At 36.8% G+C, this 23,710-nt stretch overlaps 1 protein-coding gene across 2 annotated transcripts in view; it reads right to left on the minus strand.

Annotated features, from left to right (window-relative positions):
* Positions 1–23,710, minus strand: part of WDR76 (WD repeat domain 76) — a 48,895-nt gene that overhangs the window by 3,189 nt on the left and 21,996 nt on the right. For both annotated transcript variants that reach the window (XM_069460760.1, XM_069460767.1), the window contains 4 exons: positions 18,079–18,237; positions 12,079–12,296; positions 11,337–11,489; positions 8,917–8,970 (listed from right to left, as the gene is read on the minus strand). In XM_069460760.1, the coding sequence (XP_069316861.1) occupies positions 8,917–8,970; positions 11,337–11,489; positions 12,079–12,296; positions 18,079–18,237 (584 nt within the window). The remainder of the gene's footprint in view (positions 1–8,916; positions 8,971–11,336; positions 11,490–12,078; positions 12,297–18,078; positions 18,238–23,710) is intronic.

A 23,710-nucleotide genomic window follows, 5' to 3' on the forward strand; every position in this document is an offset into this window, starting at 1 on the left:
CAAGACCCTGTCTATAAAACAAACAAAAAAAATTAGTAAGGAGATTGAAGCAGTAATCAAAAACTTCCCAGTAAAGAAAAGCCCACGACCTGATTGCTTCACTGGAGAATTCTACTAAATATAAGAACAAATACCAATGCTCCTCAAACTCTTCTAAAGAATTGGAGGGAACACCTCCAAACTCATTCTATGAGGCAAGCATTATCCTGATACCAAAGCCAGACAAAGACACAACAAGAAAACTACAGACCAATATCCCTAATTAATACTGATGCAAAAATCCTCTACAAAATACTAGCATCCCAAATTCAATAGCACATTAAAAGGATTATGTACTATAACCAGTAGGATATAACAATGGTTCAACATAACAAAAATCAATGTAAGACACCATGTTAACATAATGAAGGACAAAAAGCACATGATCATCTTAACTGATGGAGAAAAAGCATTTGACAAAATTCAGCACCTTTTCATGATTAAAAACAACCAACCAACTAGGAATAGAAGGAAACTATCTCAATGTAAGAAAATTATAGGCCAGTGATGAACACAAATGCAGAAATCCTCAACAAAATACTAGCAAACCAAATCCAGCAATACATTAAAAAGATTATTCATTATGATCAAGTGGAATTCATCCCAGAGATGCAAGGATGGTTCAACATAAGCAGATCAATAAATGTGATACATCATATCAACAAAATGATTGTTTCAATTAACACCTAAAAAGCAATTGATAAAATTCAACATCTCTTCAGATAAAAACTCTCCAAAAACTGGGTATAAAAGGAACATACCTCAACATAATAAAAGCCATATATGATAAACTCAGCTAGTATCATACTGAATGGGGAAAAACTGAAAGCCTTTCTTCTAAGATCTGGAACAAGACAAGGATGCCCACTTTCACCACTGTTATTCAACATAGTACTATAAGTCCTAGCCAGGGCAATGAGACAAGAGAAAGAAATAAAGGGTACCCAAATTGGAAAGAAAGAAGTAAAATTATCTGTTTGCAAATGACATGATCTTATATGTAGAAAATCCTTAAGATTCACACATAACCAAAAAAACTGTTAAAACTAATAAATGATTTCAGCAAAACTGCAGGACACAAAATCAACACACAAAAATCATTTGTGTTTCTACGCACTAACAGTAACCAATCCAAAAAGGAAATTAAGAAAATCATCTCACTTAAAATAGCATCAAAAAGAATAAAATACTTAGAAATAAGCTTAACCAAGGAAGTGAAAGACCTCCACACAGAAAACTACAAAACGCTGCTAAAAGAAATCAAAGATATGAATAAATGTAGAGAGATCCCATGTTTATGGATCAGAAGACTTAATATTGTTAAAATATCCATAGCACCCAAAGCAATCTACAGATTCAATGCAATCATCATCAAAACCCCAATGGCATTTATTGCAGTTTTTTTTTTTTAAAAAAACACCCTAGAATTCTTATCAAAGCTTAAGGGACCCTGAATAGCCAAAAGGATCTTGAAAAAGATGAACAAAGTTGGAGGCCTCACGCTTCTTGATTTCCAAATGTAATACAAAGAAACAGTATTCAAGACAGTGTAGTACTGGTATAAAGACAGACATATACAGTAAATCACTGGAACAGAATAGTGAGCCCAGATCCAACAATCCCACTTCTAGGTATTTATCCAAAAGATCTGAAATTGGTTTGTTGAAGAGATATCTGTACTCCCAAGCTCAATGCAGCACTATTCACAGTAGCCATGTTGTGAAATCAATTTAAGTGTCCATCAACAGATGAATAAAGAAAATTTGGTACATACAGTGAAAAACTATTCAGATCTGGGCAACATAGCAAGACTCCGTCTCTACAAAAAACAGTCAGGCATGGTGGCATACGCCTATAGTCCTAGCCACTTGGGAGGCTGAGGCAGGAGGATCGCTTGAGGTTACAGTGAGCTATAATTGTGCCACTGCACTCCAGCCTGGGCAACAGAGCGATACCCTGTCTCCAAAAAAAGAAAAAAAAAGAATAGAAATACTATTTGGCCTTAAAAAAGAAGAAAATTCTGTAATTTGTGACAACATGGATGGAACTGGAAAACATTATGCTGAGTGAAATAAGCCAAGCACAGAAAGACAAATATCACATGTCTTCATTTATACATGGAATCTAAAACAAACTCACAGAAGCAGATGGGAGAATGGGGGTTACAGAGGCCGGGAGGTGGGGGAAATGGGGAGATCATGGTCAAAGGGCACAAAGTCTCAAAAGGAGAAATGTGTGGAGTTGTTTTTGAGATCTACTGCACAGCATTAGTGTATTATTACAGTTAATAATAGTTTACAATTGCTAACAGAGTAAATTTCATGAGTTCTCACCACAAAAAATGTTAAGTATTTGAGGTGATGGATATGTTAACTAGCTTGATTTAATTATTCCACATTGTATTCATAAAACGTAACATCATTTTATACCCCATAAATATATAATTATAAATTTTCCATTTATAATTAAAAAAAAACTAAAACAAATAGACAGCCCAGAAATAAATATAAACCAGCCTATATGTGATCAAATGATCTTCAAAAATAGTGCTAAGAACACATAGTGGGGAAAGAACACTCTCTTCAACAAATTTAAGACCTAAAACTATAAAAGCCCTTTTCATTCTATAGATTCTTTCTTTTGATATCCAGATATTTTTGAGGCTGATGTAATTCCATTAGTCTACTTTAATTTTTTCTGGCCTGTGCTTTTGGTGTCATGTCCAAGAACTGCCAAATCTAATGTCCTGAAGCTTTCCCCCCATGTTTTGTCTTAGGAATTTAATAGGTTTAGGTCTTACATTTTGGTCTCTAATCCATTTTTATTTAATTTTTGTATATAATGTAAGGTCCAATTTCACTCTTTTGCATGTGGATATCCAGTTTTTCCAGCACCATTTGTTGAAGAGACTGCTTTTTCCCCATTGTGTGGTCTTGGCACCATTATTAAAGATCATTTGACCACAAACAGGATATGGGTTCCTCAAAACATTAAAAACAGAATTACTACATGATCCAACAATCTCCCCTCTAGATACATATCCAGAAAAATTCAAGGCAGGATCTTCAAGAGATATTTACACATCCATCTTAACTTGCAGCATTATTCACAATAGTCAAGAGGTAAAAACAATCCAAATGTCCATTGACAGATAAATGGATAAAGAAAATGTGGTATATATATATATATATATATATACACACACACACATGCAATGAAATATTATATAGCCTTTAAAAGGAGATCCTGCCACATGCTACAACCTGGATGAATGTTGAAGATGTTATGCTAAGTACAATAAGCTAGTCATAAAAAGGACAAATTGTATGATTCCACCCATCTAAGATGTCTAAAGTAGTCAAAATCAGCTGGGCACAGTGGGTCATACCTGTAATCCCAGCATTTTGGGAGGATTGCTTGAAGCCAGGAGTTTCAAGACCAGCCTGGGAAACATAGTGAGACCCCATAGCTACAAAAACTAAAAAAATTAGCCAGGCATGGAGGCACAGGCTTGTAGTCTCAGCTACTTAGGAAGTGGGAGGATCACTTGAGCTCAGGAGTTCCAGGCTGCAGTGAGCTATGATTAGACCACTGTGCTCCAGCCTGTGTTACAGAGCAAGATTCTGTCTCTAAAAAAATAAATAAAGTAGTCAAAATCATAGAAACAGGTACAGGTTAAATATCCCTAATCAAAAACTCCAAAATCTAACTTCTCGAAAGAAGATATAAGAATGGCTAACAAACATATGAAAAAATGCTCAACATCCCTAATCATCAGAGAAATGCAAATCAAAACCACAATGAGATATCACTTAACTCCAATGAGAATGGCCTTTATCAAAAAAACCCAAAACAACACATGTTGGTGTGGGTGTGGAGAGACAGGAACACTCATACACTGCTGGTGGGACTGCAAACTAGTGCAACCCCTGTGGAAAGCATTATGGAGGTATCTTAAACAGATTCAAGTAGACCTGCCATTTGACCCAGCAATCCCATTACTGGGCATATACCCAAAGGAAAAAAGGTCATTCTGTAACAAAGACACATGTACCCGAATGTTTATAGCAGCACAATTCACAATAGCAAAGATGTGGAAACAACCCAAATGCCCATCAATACATGATTGGATTAGTAAGCTGTGCTATATGTATACCATGGAATATTACTCAGCTATAAGGAATAATGAAGATACGACATCTCTATGGTTCTCCTGGAGAGAGTTGGAACCCATTATATTAAGTGAAGTATCCCAAGAATGGAAAAACAAGCATCACATGTACTCACCAGAAAATTGGTTTCCCTGATCATCACCTAAATACAAATCTGGGAATGACACCAATTGGATATCAGACTGAGGTGGGGGGTGAGGGAGGGGATGGGGGTATGCCTACACAATGAGTGCATTGTGCACCATTTGGGGAATGGTAACGCTTGAAGGTGCTGACTCGGGAAGGGCGGGGTGGAGAAGGGAGGGATATATACCTACATGATGGGTGCAATGCGCACTACCTGGGGAACAGACACGCCTGGAGCTCTGACTTGGGGGGAAAGGCGGTACAGGAGCAACGTATGTAACCTGCAATTCTGTATCCCCCATAACAAGATGAAATAAAAAAAAAAAAAAAATAGCCAGTAAAAAAAAAAAAAAAAAAACTCCAAAATCTGAAATGCTCCAAAATCTGAAACTTTGTGAGCAATATGATGCTCAAAAGGAAATCCTCATTGGAGCATTTTAGATTTGGGGGTTAGGGATGTTCAACCAGTAAGCATAATGCAATATTCCAAAATCTGAAAAAATCCAAAATCTAAAACACCCTGGTCTTAAGCATTTTGGATAAGGGACACAATCTGTAGTAGAAAGGTTGTTGCCAAGAGCTGAGAGAAGGGGAGAGGAGAAATTAGTGTTTATGGGCACAGAGTTTCAGTTTGGCAAGATGAAAAAGTTCTAGAGATTTCTTGTATAACAATGTGAATACTTATCACTACTGAACTGTACTCTTAAAATGGATAGGATGGTAAATTTAAAATAAAATTTAATTTAATTAATTTATTTATTTTGTTAAAAAATAAAACATGGTGCCTTTTATAGCTCTCAAAAGCAAAAAGAAAGTACTGCCCCTTTAGTCTTTACACCTTAATACCTTCTTACTGTCCCAAGAATAAGTTTTTTTAAAATACACATTAGAAACTGATAAACTAGCCAGTATTACCCTCATCCCAAAGCCAGACAAAAACACTACAAGAAAAAAAAAAAAAATCACAGTATTCCTGATGCACACAGATGCTAAAATCCTCAACAAAATACAAGTAAACCAAATTCAACACACATTAAAAGGATCACTGACTATGATCAAGTGAGATTTATCCCAGGGATGCAAGAATGGTTGAATATTTGCAAATCTATAAATGTGATACACCACATTAACAGAATGAAAGACAAAAACTATATGATCATCTCAACAGATGCAGAAAAAGCACTTGACAAAATTCAACATCCTTTAATAATTAAAAAAAAAGCCCTCTCAACAAATTAGGAATAGAAGGAAACTATCTAAACATAATAAAGGCCATATATGAAAAGCCCACAGTTAACACCATACTCAATGGTGAAAAGTTAAAAGTTTTTCCTCTAAGATAAGAAACAAGACAAGGATTCAAGCCAACAATGGTATGTTAAAAAATAAAAAGAAACAAGACAAGGATGCCCACTCTTGCCACTTCTTTTCAACATAGCACTGCAAGTCCTAGCTAGAGAGCAATTAGACAAGAGGAAGAAATAAGAGGCATTCAAATTGGAAAGGGGCCAGGCGCGGTTGCTCACACCTATAATCCTAGCACACTGGGAGGCCAAGGCGGGCAGATCGTTTGAATTCAGCAGTTCGAGACCAGCCTGAGCAAGAGCAAGACCCCGTCTCTACTGAAAAAATAGAAAGAAATCAGCTGGACAACTAAAAATACATAGAAAAAATTAGCCGGGCATGGTGGCGCATGCCTGTAGTCCTAGCTACTTGGGAGGCTGAGGCAGTAGGATGGCTTGAGCCCGGGAGTTTGAGGTTGCTGTGAGCTAGGCTGATGCCATGGCACTCTAGCCCAGGCAACAGAGTGAGACTCTGTCAAAAAAAAAAAAAAAAAAATCGGAAAGGAAGAAATTAATATGTCCATTTGCAGACAACATGATCGTATATATAGAAAACCCTAAAGACTCCACCAAAAATCTGTTAGAACTAATAAATTCAGTAAACTTGTAGCATTTACAAAATCAACTAACAAAAATCAGCAGCATTTCTGCACACTGACAACTATCCAAAAAGGAAATCAAGAAAACAATCCCATTTACAATAGCCACAAAAAAATAAAATACTTAGGAATAAATTTAACCAAGGAGGTGAAAGACCTGTACACTGAAAACTGTACAATATTGATGAAAGAATTGAAGAAGACACAAATAAATGCAAATATATCCTATGTTGGTCAATTGGAAGAATTAATGTTGTTAAAATGGCCATGCTACCCAAAGTGACCTATAGATTCAATGCAATCCCTATCAAAAGTCCAATTACATTTTTCACAGAAATAGAAAAAAAAATGCTAAAATTGTATATAACCACAAAAGACCCCACATAGCCAAAGCAATCTTGAGCAAAAAGAACAAAGCCGGAGGCATCACACTACCTGACTTCAAAGCCATAGTAACCAAAACAGCATGATAATGGCATAAAAACAGACACACAGACCAATGGAAAAGAATAGAGAGCCCAGAGATAAACCCATGCATTTAGGGTCAATTGATTTTTGACACAGGTGCCAAGAACATGCAATGGGGAAAGGACAGTTTCTTTAATAAATGGTGTTGGGAAAACTTAATATCTTCATGCAGAAGAATAAAATTAGACCCTATTTCACACCATATGCAAAAATAAATTCAAAATAGATTAGAGACTTAACTATAACTCTGAAAGTGTAAAACTAGTAAAAGAAAACGTAGGGGAAAAGGTCCATGACATTGGTCTAGGCAATGATTTTTTGAATAGGAACCCAAAAGGACAGGCAACAAAAGCAAAAATAGACAAATGAGATTACATCAAACTAAAAAGCTTCTGCACAAACATAAAACCAACAGAGTGAAGAGACAACCCACAGAATGGGAGAAAATATTTATAAACCATACATCTGATAAGAGGTTAATAGCCAAAATATATAAGGATCTCAAACAACAATAGTGAGAAAATAAATAACCCAATAAAAAAATGAGCAAAGGACCTGAATAGCCCCTTCTCAAAACAAGACATATGAATGGCCAACAGTTATATGAAAAAAATGTTGAACATCACTAATTATCAGAGAAATGCAAATTAAAACCACAATGAGATACCACCTTGCACCTGTCAGAATAGCTATTATCAAAAAGACAAAAGATAGCAAGTATTGGTAAAAATGTGGAGAAAAGGGAACCCTCATACACTCTCGGCAAGAATGTAAACTGGTGTAGCCATAATGGAAAACAGTATAGCAATTCCTCAAAAAATTAAAAATAGAACTACCACATGATCCAGCAATCTTACTTCTGGTTATACATCCAAAGGAAATGAAATCAGTATGTCAATGAGATATACATGTTCCCATGCTCATTGCAGCATTATTCACAGTAGCCTAGATATGGAATCAACCTAACTGTCCATCAATAAGTGAATGGATAAAGACAATGTAGTATATACACCCAATGGAATACTATTCAGCCTTAAAGGAGAATGAAATCCTTTCATTTGTGATCACATGGATGAACCTGGAGGACATTATGTTAAATAAAATAAACCAAGCACAGAAAGACAAGTACCACATGATCTCATTTATATGTGGAAACTAAAAACACTGAACTCACAGAAACAGAGGTTAGAAGGGTGGTTAACAGGTGCTGGCTGGCAATGAAGGGGAAGATTGGGAAGATGTTGGTCAAAGAATACAAATTTCAGCTAGATAGGAGAAATAAGTTCAAAAGATCTATTGTACATCATGGTTGATACATAGTTGATAACAACGTATTATATTCTTGAAGATAACAATCGATAAGAGAGTAGATTTTAAGTGTTCTCACCACAACAAAATGATGAGTATATGAAGTAATGCATGTTACTTACCTCAATTTAGCCCTTCCACAATGTATATATATTTCAAAACAATATGCTATACATGATAAACATATATAATTTTTGTCAACTAAAAAAACAAAATTGTAGACCTGAAAAAAAAGAAACTGATAAACTAGAACAAATAAAGTTTGAAAAAGGAAATGCAGAAGGAAGAAACTTCTGAAAAAGGAAATGAACATATTCAAGTATAGCCTCTACAGACTATAAAACTCATGAAGCAACAATCAATATGTATCACACACCATCCCCAGCTTCATAAATACTGATAAAGTGAAATATCTAGGGAGAAGGCACTGAGTAAAGTTTGATGTAAAATATACACACACAAATTCAAAGTAGTTGATGAAAGAGGATAATCAAAGAAATGAAGTGGGAAGGTGGGGAAGCCCTCTAAATCCAGAATATACAGGCACAAATAAACAGAGCATAGCCTCATCAGCAAGTGAGTAAGGTCACATGAATAATTCTGGTTATTCTAAACCAAAAATAACCTCTCACCAACAGAGAATAGCTACTGACTAAAAGAGATTGAACCTCTTTATAGACACAGGGAATCTGGAAGCAAGAACTCTGCTGGATAGGAACTAGCAAACTGGGACACTTATACAATGTAATACAAAAATCAGGCCTATTACATCTCTTTGACAATCAGATGTCTAATGTATGCACTCCAACAAATAGCTTATAGTATTCCAGGGTCTACATAATTTGGCAGATGAAAGCCTACCTGATGGTGGTGAGGAGAGGAATCCGAGACGATATACAGCTGCTGTCAAAGATTCTGCAAAATAAAGATCAAGAATAGAGTGACACATTCTTTTTATTGTTTCTTAAAAATTTTCTGAAATAATATCTGTGTACTTAATATGCTTCTCATTGGTTCATGGTATGAAATATATTGTTATTTTAAGGCCGGGCGCGGTGGCTCACGCCTGTAATCCTAGCACTCTGGGAGGCCGAGGCGGGTGGATCGCTCGAGGTCAGGAGTTCGAGACCAGCCTGAGCAAGAGTGAGACCCCCGTCTCTACTAAAAATAGAAAGAAATTATATGGACAACTAAAATATATATATACAAAAAATTAGCCGGGCATGGTGGTGCATGCCTGTAGTCCCAGCTACTCGGGAGGCTGAGGCAGGAGGATCGCTTGAGCCCAGGAGTTTGAGGTTGCTGTGAGCTAGGCTGAAGCCACGGCACTCACTCTAGCCCGGGCAACAGAGTGAGACTCTGTCTCAAAAAAAAAATAAATAGGCCGGGCGCGGTGGCTCACACCTGTAATCCTAGCTCTCTGGGAGGCCGAGGTGGGCGGATCGTTTGAGCTCAGGAGTTCGAGACCAGCCTGAGCAAGAGCGAGACCCCATCTCTACTAAAAAATAGAAAGAAATTATATGGACAGCCAAAAATATATATAGAAAAAATTAGCCGGGCATGGTGGCGCATGCCTGTAGTCCCAGCTACTCGGGAGGCTGAGGCAGGAGGATCACTTGAGCCCAGGAGTTTGAGGTTGCTGTGAGCTAGGCTGACGCCACGGCACTCACTCTAGCCTGGGCAACAGAGTGAGACTCTGTCTCAAAAAAAATAAATAAATAAAAATAAATAAATAAATAAATAAAAATATTGTTATTTTAAAATATGTAGGATCAGGCTCTAGCAAACCTCAGCTAATACATTAAAAGTTACAACAGATATTGTAAAATTCAGTGCTTATAGTTTAGTGTACAAATCATCTATTTAAACACTGTTACTCCAAACTTGAAATATACATTCTAAAGTGATAATCTGGACTCTAAAAGTACATTCAGATTCACAATAGTACAGGACATACATAAGAGTAGTCTGAAAATGCACAAATAATCTCTAAGCACATGCACATATCAAGCACAATCTCCCTATTAGACTCATCAGTTGAGAGCCTGACGGTGTTATTTCCAGGTGCTGACCAGACGAAGACCAACCAGCAACCAAGGAGGGGAGTTCTTGTGGGGCAGCTGGAGAGGAGGCCAGAAGCCTCCACTGAGTACACCAGCAGAAAGAAACTAACCACATCACCACCAGCCCCGCTTCTCCTTGGGCCTACGGGTTCCAGTGTGGTTTCTTGACATTAGAGCTGATTGCCTGTAGTAATTAGATTACTACAAAGGCAAACACTAAGGGTTAATGTAACAAGAGTAAAACTCTGCAGTGTGCATGAACAGAAATGGGACAAATAGGTAGCACTTAGGACAAAGGAAACTACATGGGTGGAAAGGGGATGCTGGGATTCCATTTCTGGTGACTAACTCTCTTACTACCTCACCTGGTAATGCTCACAGACTTTGTAGAAACTAACTGGGCACCTATCACATACTGCAGGCCATGCTTTTCCCAACAGGTAGGTCCAAGCTGAAATTAGGTGCCATTCTGGAGCATGGCCCACAGCACACACTCAGTAGATATTTGCTGAATGAATAATGAATAAATTCCAAAATCATTTAAGGGAAAAGTCTCATAAACTGAGAAGTGCTTGCAATTTTAAGCAAAGTCAAGGACTCTAAAAGAGGACAAAATCATTTTCCTTTGTGGTTACACTAACATTCTTCACATCTTTCTCTACTAACATTTTCTGAGTTTTGTTCAAATGGTTTATATTACATTTTTAAATCCATTTTTAAGAAGTAGCTATAGAAAGGTACCAAAGCTAAAACCCTAAGACTATAAAACTATATCCAATAGTTTGCATAGAAGCCCAAAGCCCAATTTTTGCTGTTTTCTGCCTGCTCATGGTCTGGGGCTCTGCAATTTCCATTCAGCATGTCACTTGTAGGGTAGACCCCACTGTTCCCAAAGTATGCTAAAATTATCTCCCTTCCAAGATACCACACAGCCTGGTTTCTGGGATTCTTCAGTGCTGAAAAGGAAACCTGACCATCAACTCCCCAGGATAGCTATAGACCTTCTTTGCCAGTCTCGAGGAAATTTCCGGGACCCAAAAACTTCTGAAAAGCCATTAAGTACAGGTCATTCGTCTTTGGGAACCTAGATTCAGCCACAAAACAATAACACTAGTGATCAAATAGGAAACAGCAATAAACAAAGCGTTTGGTTTACTGACAAAGTAGCTACAGACCATTTAGATTCCTTAAAAACTTATTTCTACCTTCCCAATTTACCTCAGCTTACAATCAGCACATGTGGTCACGACTCTGTTACCAGTGAGAGGTGAAAAATAGGCTGAAGCAATGCTCTTTGTATGTTCAGTCAAAGAAATCAAAGGCTGGATTCCCCTGGCATTCAGGCACCTTGCATCATAAATATGAATATCCCTGAAATGGGAGGAATAATTATCAATGTTGCCCCAGTACATGTAATGAGCCTCTAGAATAGGGCTGAACATAAGTTATACACTTAAATACTTGCTACACTGAAGAACATTTAAGACAGAATCCCCTAATCCTCTGTATTAATTTAACAAACACTGGTATAGATAAAAAGTAAACTATTAGAAAAATCCCAGAACTACAGAAGATACATGTAACTTGTGTGTATAGAGAGACAAGTTTCTAGTTGGTTTTCTAATCCTTCCAAGAAAAAAGTTAACACAGACCAACAAGTCATATATAACTTTTTTCTTAAAATTTTAAATTTTCTTCTCATAAGACTAGAAGTAAATGCATATAATGCCAAGGAAAACACAAATATGTATTTCTTTTAGTATTTTCACTACTTATTAAATCCAAAAGAATTTCTCATTTTCAAAAAAAAAGAATCACTCAAAAAAACCTCAACCAATATAGAAAGGAAAATTATTTAGCCTTTGGATATCACAAAGGTCAAATATCTTTGACAACCAAACTAAACCAAGTATTCATGACATTAAAACACATAAATCATAAAATTTTGTAAAGAACATACCTCAATCCTGCAGTGATAAAATACTGTCTATGCACTGGGTGGACATGAATAGTTCTTATTTTTGTCAAAGAAGAACTGATAAGTTTCTCATAAGAAGCTCCAGGTGTCCGTCTATCTACCAGTGACATATTTCCATCCCAGTGTGCTACTATTAAAGTAGAGGCATCTTCTGCCAAGAAGTCAAAGGAAGAAAAGCTACTTCTTTCATTTCTATACACCTAAGAATATAAATAACAATCTTCTTTTAAAGAAAGTCAATGCATAAATTCTTTGGTAAAAGGGTTACAAAACACTTTACCTAAATAACCTCATTTATCCTCCCATCATCCCCATAAGAAGCATAAGACAAAATGGAAACAAAGTGAGGGTATTTAGGATATCTATTACCTCAAGCATTTATCATTTCTGTCTGTTAGGAACATTTTAAGTCCTTTCTTCTTGCAATTTTGAAATATACAATACATTGTTGTTAACTATAGTCACCCTACTCTCCTATCAAATGTTAGAACTGATTCCTTCTATCTACCTGTAAAATTTTTAAAAATAGAAACAAAAGCATTGATCAGCTATGAGGCTTGCCTACCATCAAAATGGCCCATCCACCCATGTCAGAGCTATATCCCAAATCTCTTAAACCCAGTTTCAGATCTACCTTGTGAAATTTACCAGAAAATGAACTGAAACCAAATTCTATACAATTGAAATTATATCTTAATATACAAAGTAACTATGCCAACCACGTCTAAGATATATGGCTGAATGCTCATCTATTCTTGGTAGAAAAGTAAATAGATAAAAATTTTTGACAGTTCATCAGGCTACATCTATCAAAATATTTAATGCTTATACTCTTTGACCCAATAATTTCACTAAGAGATATATAATGACGCCTGCTACAAGAATGCTTATTATAATAGCAAAAAGAAGCAACCTAAATATCCACCAACAGACATCTGTTTAAATAAATAATGGTACATCTCTACTTTGAAATACCATGCAATGTTAAAAAGAATGAGGTAGTTTTTTATATTACTAACTGTTCAAGATAGACTATTAACTGAAAAAAGCAAGTTACAAAAGGCTATGTATGTAGTATGAATCCATTAGTGTAAAGAAGGGAAGATAAAAAATCTTTATAGTCTTGTAAGTATATGTGCTTTGTGGAAGCATACTCAAGATATACAACAATGGTTACTTCTGGAGAATGGGGGAGGGAAAATTTACTTTCATACTCTGTTTACTGTAAAGATTTTTTATCACGGCCGGGCGCGGTGGCTCACGCCTGTAATCCTAGCCCTCTGGGAGGCCGAGGTGGGCGGATCGTTTGAGCTCAGGAGTTCGAGACCAGCCTGAGCAAGAGCGAGACCCCATCTCTACTAAAAATAGAAAGAAATTATATGGACAGCTAAAAATATATATAGAAAAAATTAGCCGGGCATCGTGGTGCATGCCTGTAGTCCCAGCTACTCGGGAGGCTGAGACAGGAGGATCGCTTGAGCTCAGGAGTTTGAGGTTGCTGTGAGCTAGGCTGATGCCACGGCACTCACTCTAGCCTGGGCAACAGAGTGAGACTCTGTCTCAAAAAAAAAAAAAAAAAAAAAAAAAATATTTTTTATCACAAGCATGTTGTCATTATAATTTCTTAATCACATACAATCCATAGTACTATCACTTTGGATTTAGGGCTAACACACTTAAAGAACAAAACATAGGCCGGGCACGGTGGCTCACGCCTGTAATCCTAGCACTCTGGGAGGCCGAGGCGGGTGGATCGCTCAAGGTCAGGAGTTCGAGACCAGCCTGAGCAAGACCCCGTCTCTACTAAAAATAGAAAGACATTATATGGACAACTAAAAATCTATATAGAAAAAATTAGCCGGGCATGGTGGCGCATGCCTGTAGTCCCAGCTACTCGGGAGGCTGAGGCAGTAGGATCGCTTAAAGCTGAGGAGTCTGAGGTTGCTGTGAGCTAAGCTGACGCCACGGCACTCACTCTAGCCTGGGCAACAAAGTGAGACTCTGTCTCAACAAAAAAAAAAAAAAAAAAGAACAAAACATAAATATCAAGTAAGAGAAATGACCACAATTCTTATTGTTGAATCATGAATTGCTGCTGATTTTTAGTTTTAATAACCATTATTATAAACTAAGTTTAATAAATGAATATACTAAAGGTATCACAACCTCCCACACCAAAAAAGCCCGATACATACAAATGAAACTTGAAGTATTCAGTCAGTATATTAAAATGATTAAGAGCAGGGGTTTTGGACTCAGACAAACCCAAGTGCACATTCTAGTTCTGCCATCTATGTCCTTGAGCAAGCTAATAAACCTCTCTTTGTCTCAGTTTCTTAATCTGTTAAATGGGATAACATTACTTCTTTTATAGGGTGTTATAAGGCTTAATAATATAAATATAAAGCACACTCAGGATAGTGCCTAGCACACAGTAACTGTTCAGGAACAGCAGTATCGGAAAAAAATTACTGATACGTGCAACAACATGAATGAATTTTAACAGCATTGTGCTAAGTGAAAGAACCCAGATACAAAAAGACTACATACAATTCCATTTGCTTGACATTCTGGGAAAGGCAAAATCATAAGGACAGTAACCGCATCAATGACTGCCAGGGGTGGCAGATAGGAAGAGAAGAATGACTACAAAAGGTCATAAAGTAATTTTCAGGGAAGATAAAGAGTTTCTATATTTTGATTGTAGTGGGGGTTACACAGGTGTATACAATTAACCAAAATGCATGGAATTATACACCTAAAAAGATAATTTTTAATGTAACTTATACTTCAAAAAACATGACTTTAAAAAAATAGGTGGAGAACTCTTACAACTCAATAAAAAATGTAAATAACCCAATTAAAAATGGGCAAAGGATCAGAACAGACATTTTTCTAAAAAAATACAAATGGCTAATAAACACATGAAAAGATGCTGAATATCATTAATCATCAGGACAATGTAAACCACAATTATGTATCACTTTACACTCACTAGGCCAGCAATAACAAGTGTTGGCCAAGTACGTGAAAAAACTGGAACCCTCGTTCACTGACAGTGGGTATGTAAAATGATGCAGCTAATTGGAGAAACAGTTTGACAGTTACTCAAAATGTTAAGCATAGAGTTACCATACGGACCCAGCAATTCCACACCTAGGAATATACCCAAGAGAAATGAAGGCGTATGTCCACACAAAAATTCGTACATGAATGTTTATACCCGTATTATTTGCAATAGTATAAAAATGGAAACAATACAAATGTTCATCAACTGATGAATGGATGATTAAAATGTGGTATGTGGTATATGCATATAATAGAATATTATTCAACCATAGAAAGCAATGAAGTAATGATAATGCTACAACATGAATGAACTTTGAAAACATTTTGCTAAGTGAAAGAAGCCAGTCACAAAAAACCACAAATTGTACAATTCCATTTATATGAAATGTCCACGATAGGCAATTCTATCGAATCAGAAAGTAGATTAGTGGCTGCCTAGGGACTGGGAAAGGGGGAAATTGGGAATGACTGGAATGGGCAAGGCATTTCTTTTTAGGTTGATGAAAATGTTCTAAAATTAGACTGTGGTAATGGTTACACAACTGTGAATTTACTAAGAACTATTGGACTTTATACTTTAAATGGGTGAACTTTATGGTATGTGAATTATATCTCAGTAAAACTGTTTAAAAAATCAGTGGAATCCATTATTATTATTGACTGATAAATATAGATGCACCTTTAAATTCAAAACTCTAATTTTCTGTAAGAATATAAACAAATACAAACAGAAGGTGACTGACATAGATAACTACATGGTTGTATACTAATAACCAAAAGTGGCTTTTTCACAAAAATTATCTGATTTAATCCATAATTTATAACCCATCTATTTATAATAAAGATTTGAAATATCAGTGTTGCTTTTTGTGACAACAAGGTTGCTTTTAAAAACCTGTTTTTAAAAAGGTAGAGCTGCTGTGTGCCTGTAGTCCCAGCTACTGAGGGCTGAGGCTGGAGGATCACTTGAACACAGGCATTCAAGGCCAACTGGGCAGCATAGCAAGACTCGTTGCTAAAGCAAAAAAAAAGGGGGAGGGGGCAGGCAAGTATAATTTAATAAAGGTAGAAATCAAATTTAAAAGAAAACCATCAAATTTAAAAGAAAAACAAAGACAGAGATGAGAAACTGTATTTCTTCTAGTTGTCAGTATTAGGAAATCAAGACTGACCAGCAACGCAGCATTAATAGTCTTGAAAGTCTTTTTTCACATGGTTAAAAACAAATCTAAAGGGGCTTAAGCATATTCACTCTTAAGATAAAACCCAAAAACTCAGCAGAGACAAAAAGCCTCCTCGGTTGTAAAAAAGATCATTTAGGAATTCAGCGAAGAATAAAAGCAGTTACATCATATACCATAATTATTACAATAATTATTTGAAAACCCTTTTAAAAATAATTATGAATCATCCATACATGGATTGTTTAGAATGATTACGAAGATATCAGAATGTCTTAATTTTGAGTACTGGCTTACATAAAAAAAGTAACACATAAAATTAGATCAGTTAGTATTTACAAAACAACTTTAGTGATGAGTACACTGTTCTCTGCATTGTATGTCACATACAGGTTGTTCTTAAACTGAGTACCTCTAAAAATGTTAAAAGTCCCATTCAGAATAAGACAAAGGATGAAAATCTACATCTAAACCATCCTGGCCAGGCTTGGTAGCTCACGCCTGTAATCCTAGCACTCTGGGAGGCCGAGGCGGGAGGATCACTCAAGGTCAGGTGTTCAAGACCAGCCTGAGCAAGAGCAAGATCCCCATCTCTACTAAAAATAGAAAGAAATTAGCTGGATAACTAAAAATATATAGAAAAAATTAGCCAGGCATGGTGGCGCATGCCTGTAGTCCCAGCTACTTTGGAGGCTGAGGCAGAAGGATCGCTTGAGCCCAGGAGTTTGAGGTTGCTATGAACTAGCCTGACGCCACTGCACTCTAGCCCAGGCAACAGAGCAAGACTCTGTCTCAAAAAAATAAATAAATAAAAAATAAATAAACCATCCTAAATTTCACAAAGATTAAAATCCATATCAAGAAAAAAACGTTCAGGTGGCTCATGCTTGTAATCCTAGCACTCTGGGAGGCCAAGGCAGGAGGATCGCTTGAGTTCAGGAGTTTGAGACCAGCCTGAGCAAGAGCCAGACTCTGTCTCTACTAAAAATAGAAAAAAAATTAGCCAGGCATGGTGATACATGCCTGTAATCCCAGCTATTCGGGAGACAGAGGCAGGAGGATCACTTGAACCCATGAGTTTGAAGTTGCAGTGAGCTATCATGATGCCCCTGCACTCTAGCCCAGGTGACAGAGCAACACATCTGGGCTCAAGCGATCCTCCTGCCTCAGCCTCCCAGAGTGCTAGGATTACAGGCATGAGCCACCACACTCACAGCCATAATGAATTTCTTTACTGTCTTTTTTGTCATGCATAAGATTCATAAAATTCATGTCCACAAAGGCCAGGATGATGAAAAAAGTGTAATAATAATTTTTGTTCTGGATGAAGATGTACAAGTGTTAAGCCTAAAAATAGAAACATGTTATTTTATTTAAAAGCTTTTTGCAAAAAAAAATTAATAAGAGCAAACACTTACTATGTGCCAGGCTCCAAGTACTTTACCTACATTAACTCATTTAATCCTCATGACAACCTTCTAAGGTAGATACTGTTACTATCTCATTTCACAACTAAGGAAACTGAGGTGGCAAAGACATTAAGTTACTTGTCAAGGTCACACAACTCGTTAAAGATGGTCTGGGATTTGAACTTAGGTAGCAGTATAGTTCTAAAAGTCCCCATGCTATATGACTTCTCCCAATGTGGCTGCTATAGTAATCATTCATGTGGCATTTCATAAAGACTCCAGAATATCATCTGAGGTTAGCATGTAAACACATTAACATTTACCTCTTCAAAAATCCCCCTGGAAAAATCTCCACAGCGTAATGTGCCATCATAGCTCAGTGACAATATGTGGGCCGGATTGGCAGGTGAGAAGTAAAGACAGCTAACTGATTGACTATGGGGTTGAAAAACATAAACCGCATCTTGTTTAGGTTGCTGGGTCTGAAAGAGAGTTGCGGGTGGGGAGAGAGACAAAAACTAGTGAAAATGAATATTTGCTGGTGTTATGTCATTAAAGTATTTACAACTGGACTATACTGTCTTTTCTTACCCTATAATTGCACCCACTCTCCCATTCAGAAAGTCGGAATAAACTTTATACTGTCACTAACATACTTTTTTCTAATTTTCAGTTCAACAGTATCAAGTCACATTAATTTTAAGTGTCCACCTTTTTGTAACTAGCAAACTAGTTTATAAATTACTGTTATGACTTCAGTTCATGAAATCCTCAGGAAGTGAGAAATCTACTCTTTATTTCACACATGGCATAATTACTTCCAAAAACAGTATCAATATCATTACCACTTTGCTTCCCAAAGTAAGCTTCTATATAACATTATCATTCTCAGTATAATTTTCATAAGGTATTTGGTCTTGGCACAAATTAATAGTTTTAAAAGTACTCTGTCAGGCCAGGTGCAGTGGCTCACACCTGTAATCCTAGCACTTTGGGAGGCTGAGGCAGGAGGATCGCTTGAGGTCAGGAGTTTGAGACCAGCCTGAGCAAGAACAAGACCCCATCTCTACTAAAAACAGAAAAAATTAGCCAGGCGCAGTGGCATGTGCCTGTAGTACCAGGTACTTGGAAGGCTGAAGCAAGAGGATTGCTTGAGTCCAAGAGTTTGAGGTTGCACTGAGTTACGATGATACCACTATACTCTCCTGGGGTCAACAGAGTGAGACTCCGTCTCAGAAGAAAAAAAAAAACAAAGTACTCTATCTTCTAAATACACCGTAGAAATGCATCTATTTTTGCATTTCCATATTAATATTATTACTTCTGGCTGGACGTGGTGGCTCACTCACACCTGTAATCTCAGCACTCTGGGAGGCCAAGGAGGAAGGACTGCTTGAGGCCAGGAGTTCAAGACCAACCTGAGCAACATAACAAGACCCCATCATTACAAAAAAAATTTTTTTTAATTAGCGAGGCATTGTAGTGTGTGCCTGCAGCCCTAGCTACTAGGAAAGCTGAGACAGTAGGACCACTTGAGCCCAGGAATTTGAGGTTACAGCAAGCTATTCACACCACTGCACTGCAGCCTGGATAACAGTATGAGACTCTGCTGTCTCTAAAAAAAATAAAAGAAAAGAAACATAAAAGAATATGAAAAATAAAGGATTTAAATATATATATAAAAATAACTACTTCTAAGGATTATCTTTTCCACAACTGAATTGCTGATTGCCACCTCCTGCAAAGTCAATTTTCAGATTTGGGTAAGTTATGTTCCTATGCCCTATGGCTTATATATGAACCAGAGTAACTATCACCTCCATGTCTGACTTAGTCTGCTCTGAAATCGTCATGCATTTTTGCTTTCTTCTTTTTTATTTTAAATTTTAAAATGAAGAGTTTTTTTTAAAGGAAAGAAAGAAATGGAAGGGAAAGGGGAAGAAAAAGATTTACAATCACACACACTCTTCCTGCTACCCAGAGTTAGCCACTGTTGACATCTTGACATATTTGTTTACAACATTTATTTTCTAGAAAACAAAACTCTCCCTCGTTATAAAGAACTCAAACAATATAGAAATGTACAAAGATGAAAGTTTTAAAAAATCACTCCAAGTCCAAAATTAACCAAATTACTAGTAAAATATTAAGTAAGCATTATAGATATCTTTATATGTACCTATACAGATAGAATGACAGACAGAAGAAATTTTACAAAAGTAAGACCATGCCATATATATATATATATATACACACATCCTATTTTTAATAGTATTAAATTGAACTATACTTCAAAATAGTAAAAGAAAATTAGGCTAAAGGAATTTTTGAACTTCAAGTATTTCTTCACAGGAGATATAATATCTCCTGCATAGGCAAAAGTATAAAATATAAAGCATAAAAAGTATAAAACATAAAGTCAATATGCTTTTGATCTTTTTAACTGTCTTAATTCCAGACAGTTTCTATTGATTGGAGAACATTATTCTCACCTTTCCTTCAATTGTCCCTTTTTCCATCTCTATATTTTGTGATATTATTATTTTTGTCAAGATTGATAATATTCACATTGAGTTCTGTAACCAAAATTCCTATGATTGTTTAATATTAGTTCTACATGTACATGGGTCCAGTGCTCATCAGTTTTTTGCCAATCTTTTCCATTCCTAAATTCTTAATTTTGATTTAATTGGCTGGAATCTGCTGTCAAGCAGTTATTTCCAGTGGGTCTTGAACTTCTTTAGTTTTTTCACATGGAAGAGTATCTACCTGCTGCCTTTTCACTAGAACAATATCATTGGCTGGGTAAGTATTCCAGGGTCACATTTCTTTCTCTCAGAACTTTGTAGACATTACATTAATTGTTGCTGCAGAAAACGGAAGTGAGCTGGGCTTTTCCTCTCGAATTTGTTTTTTCAGCCTGAAAAATTCTTTATCCACTAAATTACAAATTTCCCTGGAACACGGTGTATACACTCAATTGTCAATTCTGTCTTCATTTCAGGAAAACCTCTTTGAATATACTTTCTGTTCCACTTATCGGATCATCTTTGTCTATCCTTCTCTTTTGGCTTCGCTTTTAAGGCTTTTTCATCTGTGTTTGAGTTTACCTCAAATCTTTCCTTTAATGTCTGTAATTTAATCTTCAGTACTGTCTATTCTGTTCCTTGCTATTGTCTAATTTATTATTTTCATTGATGTTTCTTTCCTTAGTTCTGCAATCTTTTTAAATCACATTCTGTTGTTTTACCATCTCATCTATGAGCTTTATTTTACCAAACTAATGTTACTAATTTGCTCAACAGTAGCACTGCCCAAAAGAACTTTCTGAGATGACAAAAATGTTAAATAACCCACCATCCAATGTTATCCACCAGCCATGTGTGGCTGTTAGGCACTTGAAATGTACCTGGTATAACTGAAGAATGGAACTTTCAATTTTAATTAATTAATTTTTTATTTATTTATTTATTTATTTTTTTTTTTGAGACAGAGTCTCACTCTGTTGCCCCGGCTAGAGTGCCATGGCGTCAGCCTAGCTCACAGCAACCTCAAACTCCTGGGCTCAAGCAATCCTTCTGCCTCAGCCTCCTGAGTAGCTGGGACCACAGGCAGGCACCACCATGCCCGGCTAATTTTTTCTATATGTATTTTTAGCTGTCCATATAATTTCTTTCTATTTTTAGTAGAGACGGGGTCTCGCTCTTGCTCAGGCTGGTCTCGAACCCCTGAACTCAAACAATCTGCCCACATCGACCTCCCAGAGTGCTAGGATTACAGGCGTGAGCCACCGCGCCCGGCCATCAATTTTAATTAAATTTATTTTTATTTTTATTTATTTTTTTTTAGAGACAGGGTCTCACTGTTGATCAAGCTGGAGTGCAGTGGTGCGATCATAGCTCACTATAACCTCAAATTCCTGGACTCAAGTAATCCCTCTGAGTAGCTAGGACTACATGTGCATGCCACCACACCCGGCTCATTTTTAAAAATTTTTTTGCAGAGACAGGGTCTCTCGCCATGTTGCCCAGGCTAGTCTTCTGGCCTCAAGTGATCCTTCCAATCCTCCACCTCTCAAAGTGCTGAGATTACAGGCATGAGCCACCATACCCAATTAAGTTTAAATAGTCTCATGTGACTAGTAGCTAATATATTGAATAGTACAGCTCTACAGTCTGAAGCAACCATGGAGAATTTCCTTCCTTTCCTTATGTTTTTCTTCTAGGTCTGTCTTTTCCATGCTAGGTTCTTTTGCTATTGTTTTTACTATAGTGTTTGTCTAGTTGCCATATAATTTCTTTTCATTCTCTTGAATTCCTTTTCATTTTCTTTTTATTTGCTTGAATTGCTCTGTCCAGGCTGGTTGTTCTGATATAATAAGACATCTCGATTTTTTTCTCCCAGTATCTGGTATCAGTTCATTTTTCCCTCAGAGCTACACTATAAGGAGAGGCTTTTCTATAACCAGGAAGAAAGACGGAGGCAGAAGGAGGGAAGTAGACAGTTGCATTTAGCTGAAGCAGTATATGTAGCATTTGTTGGAATTCCTAGACTCTGAGATTTTATTATTTCATAACAGGATTCATACCACCTATTTGCAGGGGGAGGAGAGAAGTTATACCATTCCCATGGACCAAGAAAACTTCCTTTGTAGAGAGTTAGTCCTACTATTCACTTTCCCTACTTCTCCTATTTTTCCTCATTTTTCCCCAGCAGCCATTTCCCTTTTCCTCACTCAAAGAGAAAAAAATCTGAATACTCAGTGTGCTTCTCTCTAGTTTTGAGAATATAAGAGGTAAGTCTCAGGATTTGGCCAATTCACCAGTATGGATTTTGGGGGTAGGGCAGGGCAAAAGCTAAACTATGCTGTCCCCCAGCGCTACAGAATTTGTTGCTATCCTTGGTGGCTAGTTTTTGAAGTACACTACATTATGTATGGTTCTTTCTTATTGTAGTAAGTTTTTTTTTTCTTACTCATTTGACAATTTTTTGTTCATTCTATGAGAAAATTCCTATGCCCCATTTTAGTCTTAATATACCAGGTTAAGAGTGCCTCTAACTACCTTAAACCTAAACAAGTCAGAACCAGTTTCTTTTATGCCTAGAAACTACTATCTGTGCATACTGGATTGGAACGAAAAAACTGGAAATACAAACACCAGTTAAGACTACTATGGTAGGCCGGGCTCAGTGGCTCATGCCTATAATCCTCACACTCTGGGAGGCCAAGGTGAGAGGACTGCTTGAGCTTAGGAGATCGAGAGCAGCCTGAGCGAGAGCAAGACCCTGTCTCTACTATAAACAGAAAAATTAGCCAGGTGTGGTGGCGTGTGCCTGTAGTCCCAGCTACTTAGGTGGCTCGCTTGAGCCCAGGAGTTTGAGGTTGCAGTGAGCTATGATGACGCCACTGCACTCTAGCCCGGGCAACAGAGTGAAATCCGAAATCCTGTCAATCAATCAATATATATATGAGCATAAAAGATCTTATAGGGATCACAAAAATGTTCTAAAAGTGGATTATGATAGTTATGCAACTCAGTAAACTTATTAAAAATCATTGAATTGTAAATTTAAACTGGGTGGATTTTATATGTAAATTATACTTCAATAAAGTATATTTTTTTAAAAAACTGGGAGATCTAGGGGATGAGCACAGGACAGGCAAAATGATATTGCTCTTAAGCTTGCTGAATCTGTTAATAACATGGCCAAATGTCCTGGAAAATTAGAAGGTTAATGGAGATATTGGACTACAGAGACCTAGCAATATAGATTTTTGGAGTCACCAGGAAAGATATGAAAAAGGGACTTTTCTATATATATGTCTTCAGCTCTGTACAATCAATCCACCCTAAAAAGATCTTCACTTAACAATGCTAATTCTCAATTTTTCCTTTTCAAAATTCTTCAAGAAGTAGTCTTTATCCATTGCTTCCACTTCTTCCACCATCCCAT

The sequence above is a fragment of the Eulemur rufifrons genome, chromosome 2 (assembly GCF_041146395.1).
Source record: "Eulemur rufifrons isolate Redbay chromosome 2, OSU_ERuf_1, whole genome shotgun sequence".
NCBI classification, from domain to species: Eukaryota; Metazoa; Chordata; class Mammalia; order Primates; family Lemuridae; genus Eulemur; species Eulemur rufifrons.